General features: G+C 40.1%; 1 protein-coding gene across 3 annotated transcripts in view; it reads right to left on the bottom strand.

The window, feature by feature from the left end:
- PolQ (DNA polymerase theta) overlaps window positions 1-22,032 on the bottom strand; it is a 270,991-nt gene that overhangs the window by 5,638 nt on the left and 243,321 nt on the right. For all 3 annotated transcript variants that reach the window (XM_070096805.1, XM_070096803.1, XM_070096804.1), the window contains 2 exons: window positions 11,269-11,500; window positions 7,773-7,975 (listed from right to left, as the gene is read on the bottom strand). In XM_070096805.1, coding sequence (XP_069952906.1) covers window positions 7,773-7,975; window positions 11,269-11,500 — 435 coding nt within the window. The remainder of the gene's footprint in view (window positions 1-7,772; window positions 7,976-11,268; window positions 11,501-22,032) is intronic.

Raw genomic sequence — 22,032 nt, 5'->3', positions numbered from 1 at the left:
TATCAATCACCATTTTTTTTTTTTCAACAAGTTGGCCGTCTCCCACCGAGGCAGGGTGACCCAAAAAAGAAAGAAAATCCCCAAAAAGAAAATGCTTTCATCATCATTTAACACTTTCACCACACTCACATATTATCACTGTTTTTGCAGAGGTGCTCAGAATACAACAGTCTAGAAGCATACACATATAAAGATACACAACACATCCCTCCAAACTGCCAATATCCCAAACCCCTCCTTTAAAGTGCAGGCATTGTACAGTGGACCCCCGGTTTACGATATTATTTCATTCCAGAAGTATGTTCAGGTGCCAGTACTGAACGAATTTGTTCCCATTAGGAATATTGTGAATTAGATTAGTCCATTTCAGACCCCCAAACATACATGTACAAACGCACTTACATAATACACTTACATAATTGGTCGCACTGGGAGCTGATCGTAAAGCGGGGGTCCACTGTACTTCCCATTTCCAGGACTCAAGTCCAACTGTATAAAAATAACCGGTTTCCCTGAATCCCTTCACTAAATATTACCCTGCTCGCACTCCAACAAATCGTCAGGTCCCAAGTACCATTCGTCTCCATTCACTCCTATCTAACACGCTCATGCACACTTGCTGGAAGTCCAAGCTCCTCGCCCACAAAACCTCCTTTACCCCCTCTCTCCAACCATTTCGAGGACGACCCCTATCTCGCCTTCCTTCCCCTATAGAATTATATGCTTTCCATGTCATTCTACTTTGATCCATTCTCTCCAAATGACTAAACCATCTCAACAACCCCTCTTAAGCCCTCTGACTAATACTTTTATTAACTCCACACCTTTTCCTAATTTCCACACTCCAAATTTTCTGCATAATATTTACACCACACATTGCCCTTAGACAGGACATCTCCACTGCCTCAAACCGTCTCCTCACTGCTGCATTTACCACCCAAGCTTCACACCCATATAAGAGTGATGGTACTACTATACTTTCATACATTCCCTTCTTTGCCTCCATAGATAACGCTTTTTGACTCCACATATACCTCAACGCACCACTCACCTTTTTTCCCTCATCAATTCTATGATTAACCTCATCCTTTATAAATCCATCCGCCGACACGTCAACTCCCAAGTATCTGAAAACATTCACTTCTTCCATACTCCTCCCCAATTTGATATCCAATTTTTCTTTATCTAAATCATTTGATACCCTCATCACCTTACTTTTTTCTATGTTCACTTTCAACTTTCTACCTTTACACACATTCCCAAACTCATCCACTAACCTTTGCAATTTTTCTTTAGAATCTCCCATAAGCACAGTATCATCAGCAAAAAGTAACTGTGTCAATTCCCATTTTGAATTTGATTCCCCATAATTTAATCCCACCCCTCTCCCGAACACCCTAGCATTTACTTCTTTTACAACCCCATCTATAAATATATTAAACAACCATGGTGACATTACACATCCCTGTCTAAGACCTACTTTTACTGGGAAGTAGTCTCCCTCTCTTCTACATTCTGTCTTACCTCAAATTCTTTCAATTATAACCCTGCCGTACACTTTTCCTGGTATACTCAATAAACTTATTCCTCTATAATTTTTACAATCTCTTTTGTCCCCTTTCCCTTTATATAAAGGGACTATACATGCTCTCTGCCAATCCCTAGGTACCTTCCCCTCTTTCATACATTTATTAAACAAAAGTACCAACCACTCCAACACTATATCCCACCCTGCTTTTAACATTTCTGTCATGATCCCATCAGTTCCAGCTGCTTTACCCCCTTTCATTCTACGTAATGCCTCACGTACCTCCCCCACACTTACATTCTGCTCTTCTTCACTCCTAAAAGATGGCATACCTCCCTGGCCAGTGCATGAAATTACCACCTCCCTTTCTTCCTTAGCATTTAAAAGTTCCTCAAAATATTCTTGCCATCTACCTAATACCTCCCTCTCCCCATCTACTAACTCCCCTACTCTGTTTTTAACTGACAAATCCATACTTTCCCTAAGCTTTCTTAACTTGTTTAACTCACTCCAAAATTTTTTCTTATTTTCATTAAAATTTCTTGACAGTGCCTCTCCCACTCTATCATCTGCATTCCTTTTGCACTCTCTCACCACTCTCTTCACCTTTCTTTTACTCTCCATATACTCTGCTCTTCTTATAACACTTCTGCTTTGTAAAAACCTCTCATAAGCTAACTTTTTCTCTTTTAACACACCCTTTACTTCATCATTCCACCAATCACTCTTCTTTCCTCCTGCCCCCACCTTCCTATGACCACGAACTTCTGCCCCACGTTCTAATACTGCATTTTTAAAATTATTCCAACTCTCTTCAACCCCCCCACTACTCATCTTTGCACTAGCCCACCTTTCTGCCAATAGTCGCTTATATCTTACCCGAACTTCCTCCTCCCTTAGTTTATACGCTTTCACCTCCCTCTTACTTGTTGTTGCCACCTTCCTCTTTTCCCATGTACCTCTTACTCTAACTGTAGCTACAACTAAATAATGATCCGATATATCAGTTGCCCCTCTATAAACATGTACATCCTGGAGCCTACCCATCAACCTTTTATCCACCAATACATAATCTAACAAACTACTTTCATTACGTGCTACATCATACCTTGTATATTTATTTATCCTCTTTTCCATAAAATATGTATTACTTATTACCAAATCTCTTTCTACACATAGCTCAATTAACGGCTCCCCATTTACATTTACCCCTGGCACCCCAAATTTACCTACTACTCCCATAACATTTTTACCCACTTTAGCATTGAAATCCCCAACCACCATTACTGTCACACTTGATTCAAAACTCCCCACTCATTCACTCAACATTTCCCAAAATCTCTCTCTCTCCTCTACACTTCTCTCTTCTCCAGGTGCATACATGCTTACTATAACCCACTTTTCACATCCAATCTTTGTTTTACTCCACATAATCCTTGAATTAATACATTTATAGTCCCTCTTTTCCTGCCATAGCTTATCCTTCAACATTATTGCTACTCCTTCTTTAGCTCTAACTCTATTTGAAACCCCTGACCTAATCCCATTTATTCCTCTCCATTGAAACTCTCCCACCCCCTTCAGCTTTGTTTCACTTAAAGCCAGGACATCCAGCTTCTTCTCATTCATAACATCCACAATCATCTCTTTCTTATAATTTGCACAACATCCACGCACATTCAGACTTCCCACTTGACAATTTTCTTCTTTTTATTGTTTTTAGTAATCTTTACTGGAAAAGGGGTTACTAGCCCACTGTTCCCGGCATTTTAGTTGACTTTTACAACACGCATGGCTTACGGAGGAAAGATTCTTATTCCACTTCCCCATGGATATAAAAGGAAAAGTAATAAGACCAAGAACTATTAAGATAAAATCAAAGAAAACTCAGATGAGTGTGTATAAATAAATGCGTACATGTATGTGTAGTGTGACCAATATATATTTCAAATGTAGAAATACAACTACAGTAGATACATGACTGTTAAGGCAGGGGAATATGTAACTGATGTGCAATTATGGGTTACCAGCCTTTGTGCACTACCTCCCAGCTTATTTTCAAATCTTTATAGCACAATCAAACTCAGTTTCCCTTGCAATGTGAAACTGGGCACTATACTTCAATCACAATTCATTGAAAATGTGATTATTTGACATGCAAAATGTGAGACTGATGAAGAAGTGCCAAAGTGGTGAGGGTCATGTTGCACCTGGGGAGTGAGAAGCAATCAGATTTGAAATAAGGAAGGAAAGGGTAACTGTATTTCTTTGAATCAAGAGCCCCTTACTGCAAATCAAAGTACAACCCTTGAAGAACTATGAATAGAAGTCTTTTGGAAATACCTATAGTCACTATGCTTTACTAGACTGGGTGATATGAAACTTATTTAACTGTGATGTATGTAAAGCAAATTCTCCACATGTCAATTACATGGCAGCTGCATAGTTATGTGATTATTTTGTGTTATCTTGCATGATAATATTTAGATTCAATTTTGTAATCTAAAATATTATTACAGTTGATCACCATTTTGCAATCTTAAGCACAGGAGCTTTCTTATACATAAGAGGGAATTGGATGAGTTGGTGCAGTGAATAGTGATGTGGAAGATGAGTTTCAGTGTGAACAAGTTCAATGTACAATATCTGGGTTATAACAATGAATTAAAACATGAATATAAAAAGTTTCAAAACCATCAAGCCAAAAGAAAAAAAAAAAAGGACCTAGCAGTTCTCATTAGTAATGTCATACAGAATTAATTAACCCCTTCAGGGTCCAAGGCCAAAATCTGAAGTGGTGCTCCAGTGTCCAAGAAATTTTGAAAAAAAAAAAAAAAAAAAAAAAAAAATAATAAAAAAATAAAAAAAAATCTTACAGAATTAAAGAGCATATTTTTGTGAAGGTAATAAGACAAAAAAAAAAATTCTGATCAGTACTTACCGAGATACAGTGCCAAGAAGTTTGTCAAAAATGATGTGGTGGCGGCAACATCGATGAATTCCACATAAGCGCATTACATTATTTTACGGTTTTTATAGTTTTTTCTTTTCTTTTCCAATTTTTTCTATTCCTACTAACATTTGGGGCCTGAGAGACCAATACTGTATTTTTTTTTTTTTTTTCAACAAGTCGGTCGTCTCCCACCGAGGCAGGGTGACCCAAAAAAAAAGAAAGAAAATCCCCAAAAAGAAAATACTTTCATCATCATTCAACACTTTCACCACACTCACACATTATCACTGCTTTTGCAGAGGTGCTCAGAATATAACAGTTTAGAAGCATATACGTATAGAGATACACAACATATCCCTCCAAACTGCCAATATCCCAAACCCCTCCTTTAAAGTGCAGGCATTGTACTTCCCATTTCCAGGACTCAAGTCCGACTATATGAAAATAACCGGTTTCCCTGAATCCCTTCACTAAATATTACCCTGCTCACACTCCAACAGATCATCAGGTTATCAATACTGTATATAATGTATATATATAAACTCACTGTATTGAACACAATAACCGCACTAAAGTTATCATATTATTGTTTACCACTGTTGTTTATTACAATAAACATGCACAAATCTTGTATAATACTAATGTTCTATCATATATTTACATATTTACAATCACTGGACATGGTTTTAGAACTGCTGGAGCTTGTGGAACTCCTTGAAACAAGGCACCATGCACAGAGGCACCTAACATTCCTCACACATAAACCGAGTGTCTTTGCGTCTTTGTTGCCGTCGTTTTGTTTGTGCACAGACGATGCATCTCTTCTGAGTAAATTTCTTCTGAGTTGAAGGAAGTTGTATTATGAAATGATCACCTTCCCTCCTCAAACGCTTGGGTATATCCTGAGTAATTCGAGGACCTTGTTGTATAGCAGGTGTTCTTACCTGGTACTTCATTATGAGTTGTCTGACAACAGACAAACAAAATTCACCATACGGTGGTCTGTTGCCAGTCTTTATTTGGTACATATTATATGCATTGAGCATTGAAATGTCCATGAGATGGAAGAAAAGTTTCATGTACCACTTGTAACTCTTACGAACACAGTCAACAAAACCAATCTGCATGTCACATTTGTCAACCAAGTGCATGTTTTGTGTATAATCAATCACTGTCACTGGTTTTCGAATACGTACGTTCATTAGTCACTCGATCAACTTTGCCACTGTCTTGCATTTCATTATGGTGAATGGTTGTCAACAATGTGACATCTCGTTTGTCATGCCACCGTAATGCCATGATGTCATTGGCAGTAATCACCTGCACATCATCACCACGAGCACCTGCGTTGAGCCTGGGCATATGTTTACGATTAGAACGCACTGTGCCACACACACATCTGTCTTGTTCACTCGCATGAAATCACTGAGTAATGGGCTTGTGTACCAGTTATCGGTATATAATGTATGCCCCTTACCAAGATAAGGTGCCATCATGTTTCTCACTACGTCACCTGAGATACCCAATAACATCTTGGTATCTTTCAATGTTATACTTCCCGTGTATACAACAATATCCAACACCAGGCCACTGTCACAATCACAGAGTACAAACAGTTTTATACCAAAGCGTTTCCTCTTGCTCGGTATATACTGCTTGAATGACAGTCTACCTTTGAACAAAATCAAAGACTCATCAATTACAAGATTCTTGAATGGATAATAGTATATGCTGAACTTCTGTTTGAGATACATGAAAACATTTCTAATCTTGTATAACCTGTCACTTCTGTCAGGCCTGGTTTTGTCAGAGAAGTGCAACATACGTAAGAGTAAGATAAACCTGTTCACTGGTATGATTTCACTGAAGACCGGGGTAGAAATTAGCCGATCTGTGGACCAGTATGCTTATAGACATGAGGCATAAGCATTATTGTTGCAAAAAGCAAATACATTTCTGCAACAGTCGTCTCTTTCCACCTGTGTAGTCTTGACTGTAGTGATATGATCGTATTTGCCATGGTGTACTCAAAATACTTATTACTTTCCCTGACAATAGTTTCCATCAATGGCTGGTCAAAGAATAATTCAAAGAATTCCAGTTCATTGGCCGTGGTTCCAAGGGGACAAGTAGGTAGAATTCCACTTTGAGAGTCATCAAAGTGGTGAGGCTTGGGAACAAAATTGGGATTTTGCTGCCAATCCCACATACGGTTTGCTGGTGGATACTGGACATCATAGGCTGGTTGTGCGGGTGGTTGTGGTTGTGGTGGCTGACGAGTCAGCAGCGTGGGTCCCAGCCTGGGCTGGTGAGTCACGCATGGCGGTGCCACTACCATCACCACTAACACCATCCACTGATGCCTGTGGTCTATCCATGCCAAGTGTAGCCACATCATCCTCACCATCACTACCTAAAACTGGTGTAGGGCCACGGGATGTACTCCGTCCCCTGGGCACAGCATAGGGTATACTACCCGAGCGCATGCGGCGGCGAACATACCGACGCTTCACTGGTGAATATGATTCCTCACTATCACTACTTGAATGATCGTCGAGCGCAATAAAATCACAATCCACGTCACTATCATCATCATTACTGAAGTCAGAGGCCTGGCCACGTGAAAATATTAGTTTTCTCTTGCGTTGAGGAACAACCGACCGTGAGTCACGAGTGCCCACACCAGAGGTAGAAGGTTGAGGATCGTCAGGGTTTTCTGCACTATTATCGATATCCTGGTCATTCTTTTCGGTCACTAACTGATCAAAGCCGTAGAATTCGTCTTCATTTCCACTTCCATCAGTGTCAGAACTATCAGATAGGAAGAGGAGAGTCCCAATTTTCCGGGGAGTGAGAGCTGACTTGCGACAAGGCATGGTGAACATGGGTAACTGAGCTGGCGTTCCCACAATGCTATGCGGGCGCCTAGATTTTTTGTTTATGGCGCACACCCACCACGCAGACCCGTTCTCTCACATGTAGGCCTATGAGCGCTTTCGCGCTAAATTTGACGGTGCTAGAATTTTGGCATAGATCTACGGTTTGGACACTCAATGTGAAGCCGTAGATCTACGGGACGGACCCTGAAAGGGTTAAACATTTAAATTACTGAGAGTAACTTAAGGTATCCAAAACATACTCTCTGGAGTGGTGAAGAGACATGCCTGATACAGCAGGACCCCAACTTACAACACTAGTGTGTTCCAAAAAATTTTTCATAAGCCAAACATTCAGATATTGAAACCTATTTTCCTACAGACACCCCATGCTATAATTGGAAGTGTCCCTTACCTCATACATAAGTTCATCATGAAGCTGCAGTACTAAAAAACCTCCACTTATATCCTCCCTGCTTTTAGTTGGCTGTGTGAGGAAAGCAGGTGCTGTTGGGAATGCTTGTCGAATGGCTGTGTTTATCCTCACCATAGCTAATTTGACTATGTCTGCTGCAGATCCCTGTATTGCTGTGTTAACTGCTTGGCGTTCACTTTGGGCTGTAAACAGAAATTAAGAACAATTCAACAATGATTTGATTTTCCTATAGATAATTTTGATAAAACTATGAGGAAGTGGAGAAAAATCCCTCCTCTGTTAGCCATGTGTGTGTCATAAGAGGTGATTACAATGCCAGGAGCATGGGGCTAGTAATCCCTTCTCCTGCATAAATTACTAAATGTAAAATGAAGAAATCTTTGTTTCTTCTTTTTCAGGTCATCCTTCTTTAGTGGGAGATAGCCATTGTGTTAAAAAAAAAATATTATATCAGAAGAGGACTGTGTGTCTAGATGTAGAAATTTATCATACTGAATATTATTGACTCTGGAGATAATTTTCTCCTCAGCAACAATGACTATGATTACATAAATGAAGGTTCCAAAAAATTTACAAGTCTCAAAGTAGTGCATGCAAGATACTTCAACTTGGGTCTGGATTAAGTATGAAAACAAAAATACATACACTAGAACACTACTTTATTGGGACACTATTTAGTTTAAGAAGAGCTTTTCCAAGCTCTTCTTAGAGTGAAACATTCTTACAATAAAGATTTATTCTGCTACATGTGTCTTTGTCTTAATACTTCCCAGAAGTACTTCCTTTCCTCAATTAGGAACGTGTTGTCATGCTGACCTCATGGATGACCAGAACTCTGGCAGTACCCATCGACCAGTTATCACTAAAGGGCAAAGTTTCTATTTTTTCATGGACATTGGGAAAAAAGTGAGAGGTAGGTAGGTAGGTAGGTGTGTAGGTAGGTAGGTGTGTAGGTAGGTAGGTGTGTAGGTAGGTAGGTGTGTAGGTAGGTAGGTAGGTAGGTAGGTAGGTAGGTGTGTGTGTGTGGTGTGTGTGTGTGGTGTGTGTGTGTGTGGTGTGTGTGTGTGGTGTGTGTGTGTGGTATGTGTGTGTGGTGTGTGTGTGTGGTGTGTGTGTGTGGTGTGTGTGTGTGGTGTGTGTGTGTGGTGTGTGTGTGTGGTGTGTGTGTGTGGTGTGTGTGTGTGTGTGTGTGTGTGTGTGTGTGTGTGTGGTGTGTGTGTGTGGTGTGTGTGTGTGGTGTGTGTGTGTGGTGTGTGTGTGTGTGTGTGTGTGTGTGGTGTGTGTGTGTGGTGTGTGTGTGTGGTGTGTGTGTGTGGTGTGTGTGTGGTGTGTGTGTGGTGTGTGTGTGGTGTGTGTGTGTGGTGTGTGTGTGTGGTGTGTGTGGTGTGTGTGGTGTGTGTGGTGTGTGTGGTGTGGTGTGTGTGTGTGTGTGTGTGTGTGTGTGTGTGTGTGTGTGTGTGTGTGTGTGTGTGTGTGTGTGTGTGTGTGTGTGTGTGTGTGTGTATGTATGTGTGTGTGTGTGTGTGTGTGTGTGTGTGTGTGTGTGTGTGTGTGTGTGTGTGTGTGTGTGTGTGTGTGTGTGTATGTGTGTGTATGTGTGTGTATGTGTGTGTATGTGTGTGTATGTGTATGTGTATGTGTGTGTGTGTGTGTGTGTGTGTGTGTGTGTGTGTGTGTGTGTGTGTGTGTGTGTGTGTGTGTTTGATTGGAGTGAGTAGAGGCAAACAATTTTTATGATGTGCTGAATATCAAAATGGTATATAATACCAACAAATTGGTAAGTAAGACACAGGCAACATTGTTTCAGAGTATGGAACAGAACACTTCTCCAGACTGAGGGACTGACAACCTCAAATCTTCAACTCCAAGGGTGATGGACTGATTACATCGTCTTCACGTCTCTACTGCTCCTGCCTACTTTCTGTACTCGACTGAAGAAGCCTACTGTGTAGGTGAAACATTTCAGATTAAAGATGCCTAACTATTGCCTATGTGTCTTACTTACCATGATGATGTGCTGTTGGAGTGTGAGCAAGGTAACATTTATGAAGGGATTCAGGGAAACTGGTTAGCCAGGCTTGATTCCTAGAGGTGAGAAGTACAATGCCTGCACTCTGAGGGGTAGGGATGTTGCAGTTTGAAGGGGCTTCTGAGCTTTAATGTCAGCATGCCTCTGGCAGGATAGTGGCAGAGTGATGGTCAGTGTTTCTTCTTTTTCAGGTCACTCTACCTTGGTTGGAGATGGCCAGTGTGTTAAAAAATAAATAATGTACTGTAATCTTTAAAGTAGACTTCCTTTATAATGGTGAAGAGTTCTTGATCCAAAGAATTGAAGCTATCCTTCCCTTCCTTGGTTAAAGCCTGATTACGTCCCATTTCCAAGGTACTATATGACCTTTACAGGTTTAGTGCTGCCCATAAATATAATATTATGCACATCATGCAGCATACCTTTTTTTAACAGGTAATTTTTCACAAAAGGCAGGATGACCTAAAGAAGGAAACTCAATTATATCATTCTTCCATAACTATCTTTCCAGATGCAGGTCTCCCTCAACATTTGTGAGGGTTAGGGGATCAAGAGCCTCATGAATGTTGAAAAATCTTGAATGTTTGGTGCCCCTTAACCTACTGAACCATGAATAATCATAAAACACATGAAAACATCATAAAATATTGCACTAGTGCCAGTCCTTTGAAAAGAAGGTGAAAAAGACTATAGAATTCAAGAAAGAACTCGTAGCAGAGCACCAAAGTGGAGAAGGAAGAGAGGGGAGAATGTGCCTTCTTCAATGATTCAGTAATTTTACCAAATGTACGATACTAAAGCAGCACTAGTCGATAAAGGGTATAGCACCAGCCAGCGATGAAGTGTAGCATTAACGGTGTAGCAAATAAGTTAAGCGATTAATCAACAGGAAAAAGGACAGCACGAATGTAACTCCTCCAATGTTGCTGGAGTTATATAGGGTCACTGACAACACCGCCATCTCTATTGCCTCCCTCCACCACCACCATGTAAGGCTTATGCCTCAGTGGCCTTTATACTCCCAACAACAACAACAACATGTGTGATGTACTTAATGACATATGTATTTTATTCATTCTAGAGTATATGTCAGGTTTCTATGTTATTAATATTGTTTATTATGTCATATTAGATGAATTGTGATAGATAAATAAGCCGTAGAGTTGATATTAGTGTCATATTGAAGGACTATCTTGTCCTATCTCCAAACAAACTCTCCCACCGCCACAATTCCTAACATATGTAATGACATATTTTAAATATGACTGGGTGGCTGGGAATTCGCGAATGTTTGAAGCCCACGAAAGTGGAAAACATGGAAGTTGAGGGAGACCTGTAATGTATTTCTGTGCTCACACTTCTAAAGCATGTCAGATCCCCTTAAAATCCCTTGCCTCTGCCCATATTAATCTAACACACAAGACTGCTTTAAAACAAGGTACAAACCTCGAGCACACAAATCTTTGCTGGTGATGTTTGGAAGGTATCTGCGCCGGCCCATCAGGGTAAGAACATAACCTTCTTTGCAAGACTTCTCTATGGTATTTTGTATGAACTGCTTAACTCCTGGAAAGCTTCCCTTGAAGTTTTCCATAAATGACAGAGCTTCATCCTCACCAACACCCAACTGCTCACTCAGTGCTTGTGTTCCCATGCCGTAAATCAAACCATAACAAATCTGTGAAAAATAAATCTTATCATTTTAGTAATTAATTACTATGAATAAAGTATAAAAATCTTCTTTCTTTCAGTACACTGGCCGTATCCCACCGAGGTGGGGTGACCCAAAAGGAAAAACGAAAGTTTCTCCTTTTACATTTAGTAATATATACAGGAGAAGAGGTTACTAGCCCCTTGCTCCCGGCATTTTAGTCGCCTCTTACAACACGCATGGCTTACGGAGGAAGAATTCTGTTCCACTTCCCCATGGTGATAAGAGGAAATAAACAAGAATAAGAACTAGAAAGAAAATAAAAGAAAACCCAGAGGGGTATGTATGTATATATATGCTTGTACATGTATGTGTAGTGTGACCTAAGTGTAAGTACAAGTAGCAAGATATACCTGAAACCTTGCATGTTCATGAGACAGAAAAATGGACACCAGCAATCCTACCATCATGTAAAACAATTACAGGCTTTTGTTTTACACTCACTTGGCAGGACGGTAGTACCTCCCTGGGCGGTTGCTGTCTACCAACCTACTACCTAAGAAAGTATAAAAATGTATAGTAAAAATTAAGCTTACCTTAATTCCTCAATAAAATGAGTTTCAGTAAATAATGACCAAAAATCAAAATGATAACTCCATATTAAAATTTATGACAATAATTAAGGTATAAACAACATGATGCTTAAGCTGATCTGCCTAGGTATTACTGCTATTACATTCAGGGAAAAGTGCTAAACCCATGAGTGTCATACAGCCCCTGGGAAATGGGAAATAATCAGGGTAGCTCCAATTCATTAGATCAAGAGCCCTTCACCAGCATCAAGGCTTCTTTCTTGAAGGGAACATTATGTAAACCCAACATAATATTTTCTGTGTACACCTGAGATGTTAATATTTAACTATATTTTCATTCTGCTTTATCAGTCAACCAATTTTATATTTTACCTGAAATTTAGAAAATATTATGTAATATAACATTTCTTTTAACATTTTCACTACAGAAACAATTAAAATTTTTATATTGTTCTAACAGTTAGTGTCAGAAGCTATTTGTAACAAGGAAACAGTATTCAGCAGATCATGGAGACTAATTGTCACATACAAGCATAAAATAACAACAAAGTGGACATTGCAGAGTAAGTAGATATAGTGGATACCTATATTAATGACATTATTTCACCCACACAGTGGACTTTATGAAGTTAGTAGAGAATACATGAGAAGGAGTATACATAAAGTACAGACAAAGGAAGGTAAGGTGCACAGGAGCATCTCAGGAAATCTTGCCTGGCAAATCTGATAGTGGCTTTCAAAAATCTTGATGAAGAAACATCTTGGGCATTGTATACAATATATGTCAGACCCATCTTGAAGTATGTAGCACTAGTATGGAGTGTACACCTGAGGAAGTTTGTTAAGAAAGGAGAGAAAGTACAAAAGCATGTAACAAGACTAATTCCAGAATTATGCAGAACAAGTAATGAAACAACTAAAGGAATTGAACCTAATGACCCTTTAGGATAGAAGGAACAGGGATACATGATACAAAATACTCAGGGAAATTGACAGGGACAGGCTGTTTGAGAGGCAGGAAATAAATACTCAGGAGCACAGCTGGAAGTAAGACACAGATGAATCATGGATGTCAGGAAGTATTTCTCCAGCCTCAGGGTAGTCTGGAAGTGGAATGACCTCAACAAAGAAGTGTTGGAGGCAGAGTCCATACATAGCTTTAAGAATAGGTACGATAGAGTCCACAAGGTTTGGAGAGTGAATCTAGGACTCGGCCCCTGCAAGCACATACAGGTGAAAATATATAGAGGAGTCCTACAGGAATGACAGTGGATTGTGATTCATTATCTTTTAAGCCCACATCTTTTCTGGACACCCTTACATTCACTTCTTTTACAACTACAGCTATAAATATATCACTCGTGAAGATATCACATGTCCATGTCAGATGCCTATATACTCTAACCTCTGCTTCCATCTATGCATAAAAACTCTTTACAGCGTGATAAAGCTTGTGCTGTTACAGGCTCAGCACTTCAACACATAATGCTTACTGAATATACAGGGAAGATTTTGTATATGCATCATAGCTGTATATGGCATTAAAAGAAACAGATGACACTTATGATGAAAAATTTACAATCCTAAGCAAGAACTACTGCATGAATAAAACCAAGACTATCTTATCCTACTGTACAGTGAAGACATAATATAGATATACAGTACTATATTATTTTTTATTTTTATTTATTATCACACTGGCCGATTCCCACCAAGGCAGGGTGGCCCGAAAAAGAAAAACTTTCACCATCATTCACTCCATCACTGTCTTGCCAGAAGGGTGCTTTACACTACAGTTTTTAAACTGCAACATTAACACCCCTCCTTCAGAGTGCAGGCACTGTACTTCCCATCTCCAGGACTCAAGTCCGGCCTGCCGGTTTCCCTGAACCCCTTCATAAATGTTACTTTGCTCACACTCCAACAGCACGTCAAGTATTAAAAACCATTTGTCTCCATTCACTCCTATCAAACACGCTCATGCATACCTGCTGGAAGTCCAAGCCCCTCACACACAAAACCTCCTTTACCCCCTCTCTCCAACCTTTCCTAGGCCGACCCCTACCCCGCCTTCCTTCCACTACAGACTGATACACTCTTGAAGTCATTCTGTTTCGCTCCATTCTCTCTACATGTCCGAACCACCTCAACAACCCTTCCTCAGCCCTCTGGACAACAGTTTTGGTAATCCCGCACCTCCTCCTAACTTCCAAACTACGAATTCTCTGCATTATATTCACACCACACATTGCCCTCAGACATGACATCTCCACTGCCTCCAGCCTTCTCCTCGCTGCAACATTCATCAGCAGAGAGCAGCTGTGACAACTCCCACTTTGTTTGTGATTCTTTATCTTTTAACTCCACGCCTCTTGTCAAGACCCTCGCATTTACTTCTCTTACAACCCCATCTATAAATATATTAAACAACCACGGTGACATCACACATCCTTGTCTAAGGCCTACTTTTACTGGGAAATAATTTCCCTCTTTCCTACATACTCTAACTTGAGCCTCACTATCCTCGTAAAAACTCTTCACTGCTTTCAGTAACCTACCTCCTACACCATACACTTGCAACATCTGCCACATTGCCCCCCTATCCACCCTGTCATACGCCTTTTCCAAATCCATAAATGCCACAAAGACCTCTTTAGCCTTATCTAAATACTGTTCACTTATATGTTTCACTGTAAACACCTGGTCCACACACCCCCTACCTTTCCTAAAGCCTCCTTGTTCATCTGCTATCCTATTCTCCGTCTTACTCTTAATTCTTTCAATAATAACTCTACCATACACTTTACCAGGTATACTCAGCAGACTTATCCCCCTATAATTTTTGCACTCTCTTTTATCCCCTTTGCCTTTATACAAAGGAACTATGCATGCTCTCTGCCAATCCCTAGGTACCTTACCCTCTTCCATACATTTATTAAATAATTGCACCAACCACTCAAAAACTATATCCCCACCTGCTTTTAACATTTCTATCTTTATCCCATCAATCCCGGCTGCCTTACCCCCTTTCATTTTACCTACTGCCTCACGAACTTCCCCCACACTCACAACTGGCTCTTCCTCACTCCTACAAGATGTTATTCCTCCTTGCCCTATACACAAAATCACAGCTTCCCTATCTTCATCAACATTTAACAATTCCTCAAAATATTCCCTCCATCTTCCCAATACCTCTAACTCTCCATTTAATAACTCTCCTCTCCTATTTTTAACTGACAAATTCATTTGTTCTCTAGGCTTTCTTAACTTGTTAATCTCACTCCAAAACTTTTTCTTATTTTCAACAAAATTTGTTGATAACATCTCACCCACTCTCTCATTTGCTCTCTTTTTACATTGCTTCACCACTCTCTTAACCTCTCTCTTTTTCTCCATATACTCTTCCCTCCTTGCATTACTTCTACTTTGTAAAAACTTCTCATATGCTAACTTTTTCTCCCTTACTACTCTCTTTACATCATCATTCCACCAATCGCTCCTCTTCCCTCCCGCACCCACTTTCCTGTAACCACAAAGAGTAAGGTTATGAGGATAACAAAAAGATTAGGTGATGAAAGATTGAATATCAGATTGGAGGGAGAGAGTATGGAGGAGGTGAACGTATTCAGATATTTGGGAGTGGACGTGTCAGCGGATGGGTCTATGAAAGATGAGGTGAATCATAGAATTGATGAGGGAAAAAGAGTGAGTGGTGCACTTAGGAGTCTGTGGAGACAAAGAACTTTGTCCTTGGAGGCAAAGAGGGGAATGTATGAGAGTATAGTTTTACCAACGCTCTTATATGGGTGTGAAGCGTGGGTGATGAATGTTGCAGCGAGGAGAAGGCTGGAGGCAGTGGAGATGTCATGTCTGAGGGCAATGTGTGGTGTGAATATAATGCAGAGAATTCGTAGTTTGGAAGTTAGGAGGAGGTGCGGGATTACCAAAACTGTTGTCCAGAGGGCTGAGGAAGGGTTGTTGAGGTGGTTCGGACATGTAGAGAGAATGGAGCGAAACAGAATGACTTCAAGAGTGTATCAGTCTGTAGTGGAAGGAAGGCGGGGTAGGGGTCGGCCTAGGAAGGGTTGGAGGGAGGGGGTAAAGGAGGTTTTGTGTGCGAGGGGCTTGGACTTCCAGCAGGCATGCGTGAGCGTGTTTGATAGGAGTGAATGGAGACAAATGGTTTTTAATACTTGACGTGCTGTTGGAGTGTGAGCAAAGTAACATTTATGAAGGGATTCAGGGAAACCGGCAGGCCGGACTTGAGTCCTGGAGATGGGAAGTACAGTGCCTGCACTCTGAAGGAGGGGTGTTAATGTTGCAGTTTAAAAACTGTAGTGTAAAGCACCCTTCTGGCAAGACAGTGATGGAGTGAATGATGGTGAAAGTTTTTCTTTTTCGGGCCACCCTGCCTTGGTGGGAATCGGCCGGTGTGATAATAAAAAAAAAAAAATAAAAAATAACAAACATCTGCTGAACACTCTAACACTACATTTTTAAACTTACCCCATACCTCTTCGACCCCATTGCCTATGCTCTCATTAGCCCATCTATCCTCCAATAGCTGTTTATATCTTACCCTAACTGCCTCCTCTTTTAGTTTATAAACCTTCACCTCTCTCTTTCCTGATGCTTCTATTCTCCTTGTATCCCATCTACCTTTTACTCTCAGTGTAGCTACAACTAGAAAGTGATCTGATATATCTGTGGCCCCTCTACAAACATGTACATCCTGAAGTCTACTCAACAGTCTTTTATCTACCAATACATAATCCAACAAACTACTGTCATTTCGCCCTACATCATATCTTGTATACTTATTTATCCTCTTTTTCTTAAAATATGTATTACCTATAACTAAACCCCTTTCTATACAAAGTTCAATCAAAGGGCTCCCATTATCATTTACACCTGGCACCCCAAACTTACCTACCACACCCTCTCTAAAAGTTTCTCCTACTTTAGCATTCAGGTCCCCTACCACAATTACTCTCTCACTTGGTTCAAAGGCTCCTATACATTCACTTAACATCTCCCAAAATCTCTCTCTCTCCTCTGCATTCCTCTCTTCTCCAGGTGCATACACGCTTATTATGACCCACTTCTCGCATTTAACCTTTACTTTAATCCACATAATTCTTGAATTTACACATTCATATTCTCTTTTCTCCTTCCATAACTGATCATTTAACATTACTGCTACCCCTTCCTTTGCTCTAACTCTCTCAGATACTCCAGATTTAATCCCATTTATTTCCCCCCACTGAAACTCTCCTACCCCCTTCAGCTTTGTTTCGCTTAGGGCCAGGACATCCAACTTCTTTTCATTCATAACATCAGCAATCATCTGTTTCTTGTCATCCGCACTACATCCACGCACATTTAAGCATCCCAGTTTTATAAAGTTTTTCTTCTTCTCTTTTTTAGTAAGTGTTTACAGGAGAAGGGGTTACTAGCCCATTGCTCCCGGCATTTTAGTCGCCTCATACGACACGCATGGCTTACGGAGAAAAGATTCTTTTCCACTTCCCCATGGACAATAGAAGAAATAAAGAAGAACAAGAGCTATTTAGAAAAAGGAGAAAAACCTAGATGTATGTATATATATATATGCATGTGCGTGTCTGTGAAGTGTGACCAAAGTGTAAGTAGGAGTAGCAAGATATCCCTGTTATCTAGCGTGTTTATGAGACAGAAAAAGAAACCAGCATGTTCATAATTCGCATGGGTTAGGGTCCTAAAATTGGCACTACTTAAGAAATTGTGATGTACAGTGTTAATAATTTATGAGAAAAATAAGGCTGCAGTTTCTGACCCTCCCTTCCCAAAAGCCAAAAAAATTTGCAATTAAAAAAAAAAAGAAAAAAAAAAAATTGAAGTCTTGATACCTTACATTATAGATTTTTTTTTTTTAACAAGTCGGCCATCTCCCACCGAGGCAGAGTGACCCAAAAAGAAGGAAAATCCCCAAAAAGAAAATACTTTCATCATCATTCAACACTTTCACCTCACTCACACATAATCACTGTTTCTGCAGAGGTGCTCCGAACACAACAGTTTAAAAGCATGAACGTACATATAATGATACACAACGTATCCCTCCAAACTGCCAATATCCCGAACCCCTCCTTTAGAGTGCAGGCACTGTACTTCCCATATCCAGGACTCAAGTCCGGCTATATAAAAATAACCGGTTTTCCTGAATCCCTTCACTAAATATTACCCTGCTCACACTCCAACAGATCGTCAGGTCCCAAATACCATTCGTCTCCATTCACTCCTATCTAACACACCCAGGCACGCCTGCTGGAAGTCCAAGCCCCTCACCCATAAAATCTCCCTTACCCCTTCCTTCCAACCTTTTCGAGGATCACCCCTAACCCCGCCTTCCTTCCCCTACACATTTAAACGCTCTCCATGTCATTCTACTTTGATCCATTCTCTCTAAATGACCAAACCACCTCAACAACCCCTCTTCTGCCCTCTGACTAATACTTTTATTAACTCCACACCTTCTCCTAATTTCCACACTCCGAATTTTCTGCATAATATTTACACCACACATTGCCCTTAGACAGGACATCTCCACTGCCTCCAACCGCCTCCTGGCTGCTGCATTCACAACCCAAGCTTCACATCCATATAAGATTGTTGGTACTAGTTTACTTTCATATATTCCCTTCTGTGCCTCCATAGATAATGTTTTTTGTCTCCACATATACCTCAATGCACCACTCACCTTTTTTCTCTCATCAATTCTATGATTAACCATATCCTTCATAAATCCATCCGCCGACACGTCAACTCCCAAGTATCTGAAAACATTCACTTCTTCCATATTCCTCCTCCCCAATTTGATATCCAATTTTTTTTATCTAAATCATTTGATACCCTCATCACCTTTCTCTTTTCAATGTTCACTTTCAACTTTCTACCTTTACACACACTCCCAAACTCGTCCACTAACCTTTGCAGTTTTTCTTTAGAATCTCCCATAAGCACAGTATCATCAGCAAATAGTAACTGTGTCAATTCCCATTTTGTATTTGATTCCCCATAATTTAATCCCACCCATCTCCCGAGCACTCTAGCATTTACTCCTTTTACAACCCCATCTATAAATATATTAAACAACCATGGTGACATTACACATCCCTGTCTAAGACCTACATTTACCGTGAAATAGTCTCCTTCTCTTCTACACACCCTAACCTGAGCCTCACTATCCTCATAAAGACTCTTTACAGCATTTAGTAACTTACCACCTATTCCATATACGTACTTGCAACATCTGCCACATTGCTCCCCTATCCACTCTATCATATACCTTTTCTAAATCCATAAATGCAATAAAAACTTCCCTACCTTTATCTAAATACTATTCACATATATGCTTCAATGTAAACACTAGATCTACACATCCCCTACCCACTCTAAAACCTCCTTGCTCATCTGCAATCCTACATTCTGTCTTACCTCTAATTACTGTATACTTTTCCTGGTATACTCAGCGAACTTATTCATCGATAATTTTTACAATCTCTTTTGTTCCCCTTCCCTTTATATATAGGGACTATACATGCTCTTTGCCAATCCCTAGGTTCCTTCCTCTCTTTCATACATTTATTAAACAAAAATACCAACCATTCCAACACTATACCCCCCACTGCTTTTAACATTTCTGTCATGATCCCGTCAGTTCCAGCTGCTTTACCCCTTTTCATTCTACGTAATGCCTCACACACCTCCCCCACACTCACATCCTGTTCTTCTTCACTCCTAAAAGATGGTATACCTCCCTGGCCAGTACATGAAATTACCGCCTCCCTTTCTTCGTCAACATTTAAAAGTTCCTCAAAATATTCTTGCCATCTACCCAAAACCTCCATCTCCCCATCTACTAACTCCCCTATTCTGTTTTTAACTACAAATCCATTCGTTCCCTAGGCTTTCTTAACTTGTTTAACTCACTCCAAATTTTTTTCTTATTTTCATTAAAATTTCTTGACAGTGCCTCTCCCACTCTATCATCTGCTCTCCTTTTGCACTCTCTCACCACTCTCTTCACCTTTCTTTTACTCTCCATATACTCTACTCTTCTTATAACACTTCTGCTTTGTAAAAACCTCTCATAGCTAACTTTTTCTCTTTTATTACACCCTTTACTTCATCATCCCACCAATCACTCCTCCTCCTTCCTGCACCCATCCTCCTATAACCACAAACCTCTGCCCCACATTCTAATACTGCATTTTTAAAACTATTCCAACTCTCTTCAACCCCCCCCCACTACTCATACTTGCACCAGCCCACCTTTCTGCCAATAGTTGCTTATATCTCACCCGAACTTCCTCCTCCCTTAGTTTATACACTTTCACCTCCCTCTTACTTGTTGTTGCCATTTTCCTCTTTTCCCATCTACCTCTTACTCTAACTGTAGCTACAACTAAATAATGATCCAATATATCAGTTGCCCCTCTATAAATGTGTACATCCTGGAGCCTACCCATCAACCTTTTATCCACCAATACATAATCTAACAAACTACTTGCATTACATGCTACATCATACCTTGTACATTTATTTGTCCTCTTCTTCATAAAATATGTATTACTTATTACCAAACCTCTTTCTACACATTGGTCAATTAAAGGCTCCCCATTTTCATTTACCCCTGGCACCCCAAATTTACCTACTACTCCCTCCACAACATTTTTCCCCAATTTAGCATTGAAATCCCCAACCACCATTACTCTCACACTTGGTTAAAAACTTCCCACGCATTCACTCAACATTTCCCAAAATCTCTCTCTCTCTTCTACACTTCTCTCTTCTCCAGGTGTATATACGCTTACTATAACCCACTTTTCACATCTAACCTTTATTTTACTCCACATAATCCTTGAATTAGTAGGTTGGTAGACAGCAACCGCCCAGGGAGGTACTACCGTCCTGCCAAGTGAGTGTAAAACAGAAGCCTGTAATTGTTTTACATGATGGTAGGATTGCTGGTGTCCATTTTTCTGTCTCATAAACATGCAAGATTTCAGGTATGTCTTGCTACTTCTACTTACACTTAGGTCACACTACACATACATGTACAAGCATATATATACACACCCCTTTGGGTTTTCTAATATTTTCTTACTAGTTCTTGTTCTTGTTGTTTATTTTCTCTTACCTCCATGGGGAAGTGGAACAGAATTCTTCCTCTGTAAGCCATGCATGTTGTAGGAGGCAACTAAAATGCTGGGAGCAAGGGGCTAGTAACCTCTTCTCCTGTATATATTACTAAATGTAAAAGGAGAAACTTTCGTTTTTCCTTTTGGGCCACCCCGCCTCGGTGGGATACAGCCGGTGTGTTGAAAGAAAGAAATCCTTGAATTAATACATTTATAGTCCCTCTTTTCCTGCTATAACTTATCCTTCAACATTATTGCTACTACTCCTTTAGCTCTAACTCTGTTTGAAACCCCTGACCTAATCCCATTTATTCCTCTCCCCTGAAACTCTCCCACCCCCTTCAGCTTTGTTTCACTTAAAGCCAGGACATCCAGCTCCTTCTCATTCATAACATCCACAATCATCTCTTTCTTATCATTTGCACAACATCCACGCACATTCAGACTTCCCACTTTGACAATTTTCTTCTTCTTATTCTTTTTAGTAATTATTACAGGAAAAGGGGTTACCAGCCCATTGTTCCCGGCATTTTAGTTGACTTTTACAACACGCATGGCTTACGGGGAAAAGATTCTTATTCCACTTCCCCATGGATATAAAAGGAAAATTAATAAGACCAAGAACTATTAAGATAAAATCAAAGAAAACTCAGATGAGTGTGTATAAATAAACATGTACATGTATGTGTAGTGTGACCTAAGTGTAAGTAGAAGTAGCAAGACGTACCTGTAATCTTGTATATTTATGAGACAGACAAGACACCAGTAATCCTACCATCATGTA

The sequence above is a fragment of the Cherax quadricarinatus genome, chromosome 55 (genome assembly GCF_038502225.1).
Source record: "Cherax quadricarinatus isolate ZL_2023a chromosome 55, ASM3850222v1, whole genome shotgun sequence".
NCBI classification, from domain to species: Eukaryota; Metazoa; Arthropoda; class Malacostraca; order Decapoda; family Parastacidae; genus Cherax; species Cherax quadricarinatus.
This window is presented reverse-complemented; position numbering and strand designations above follow the sequence as displayed.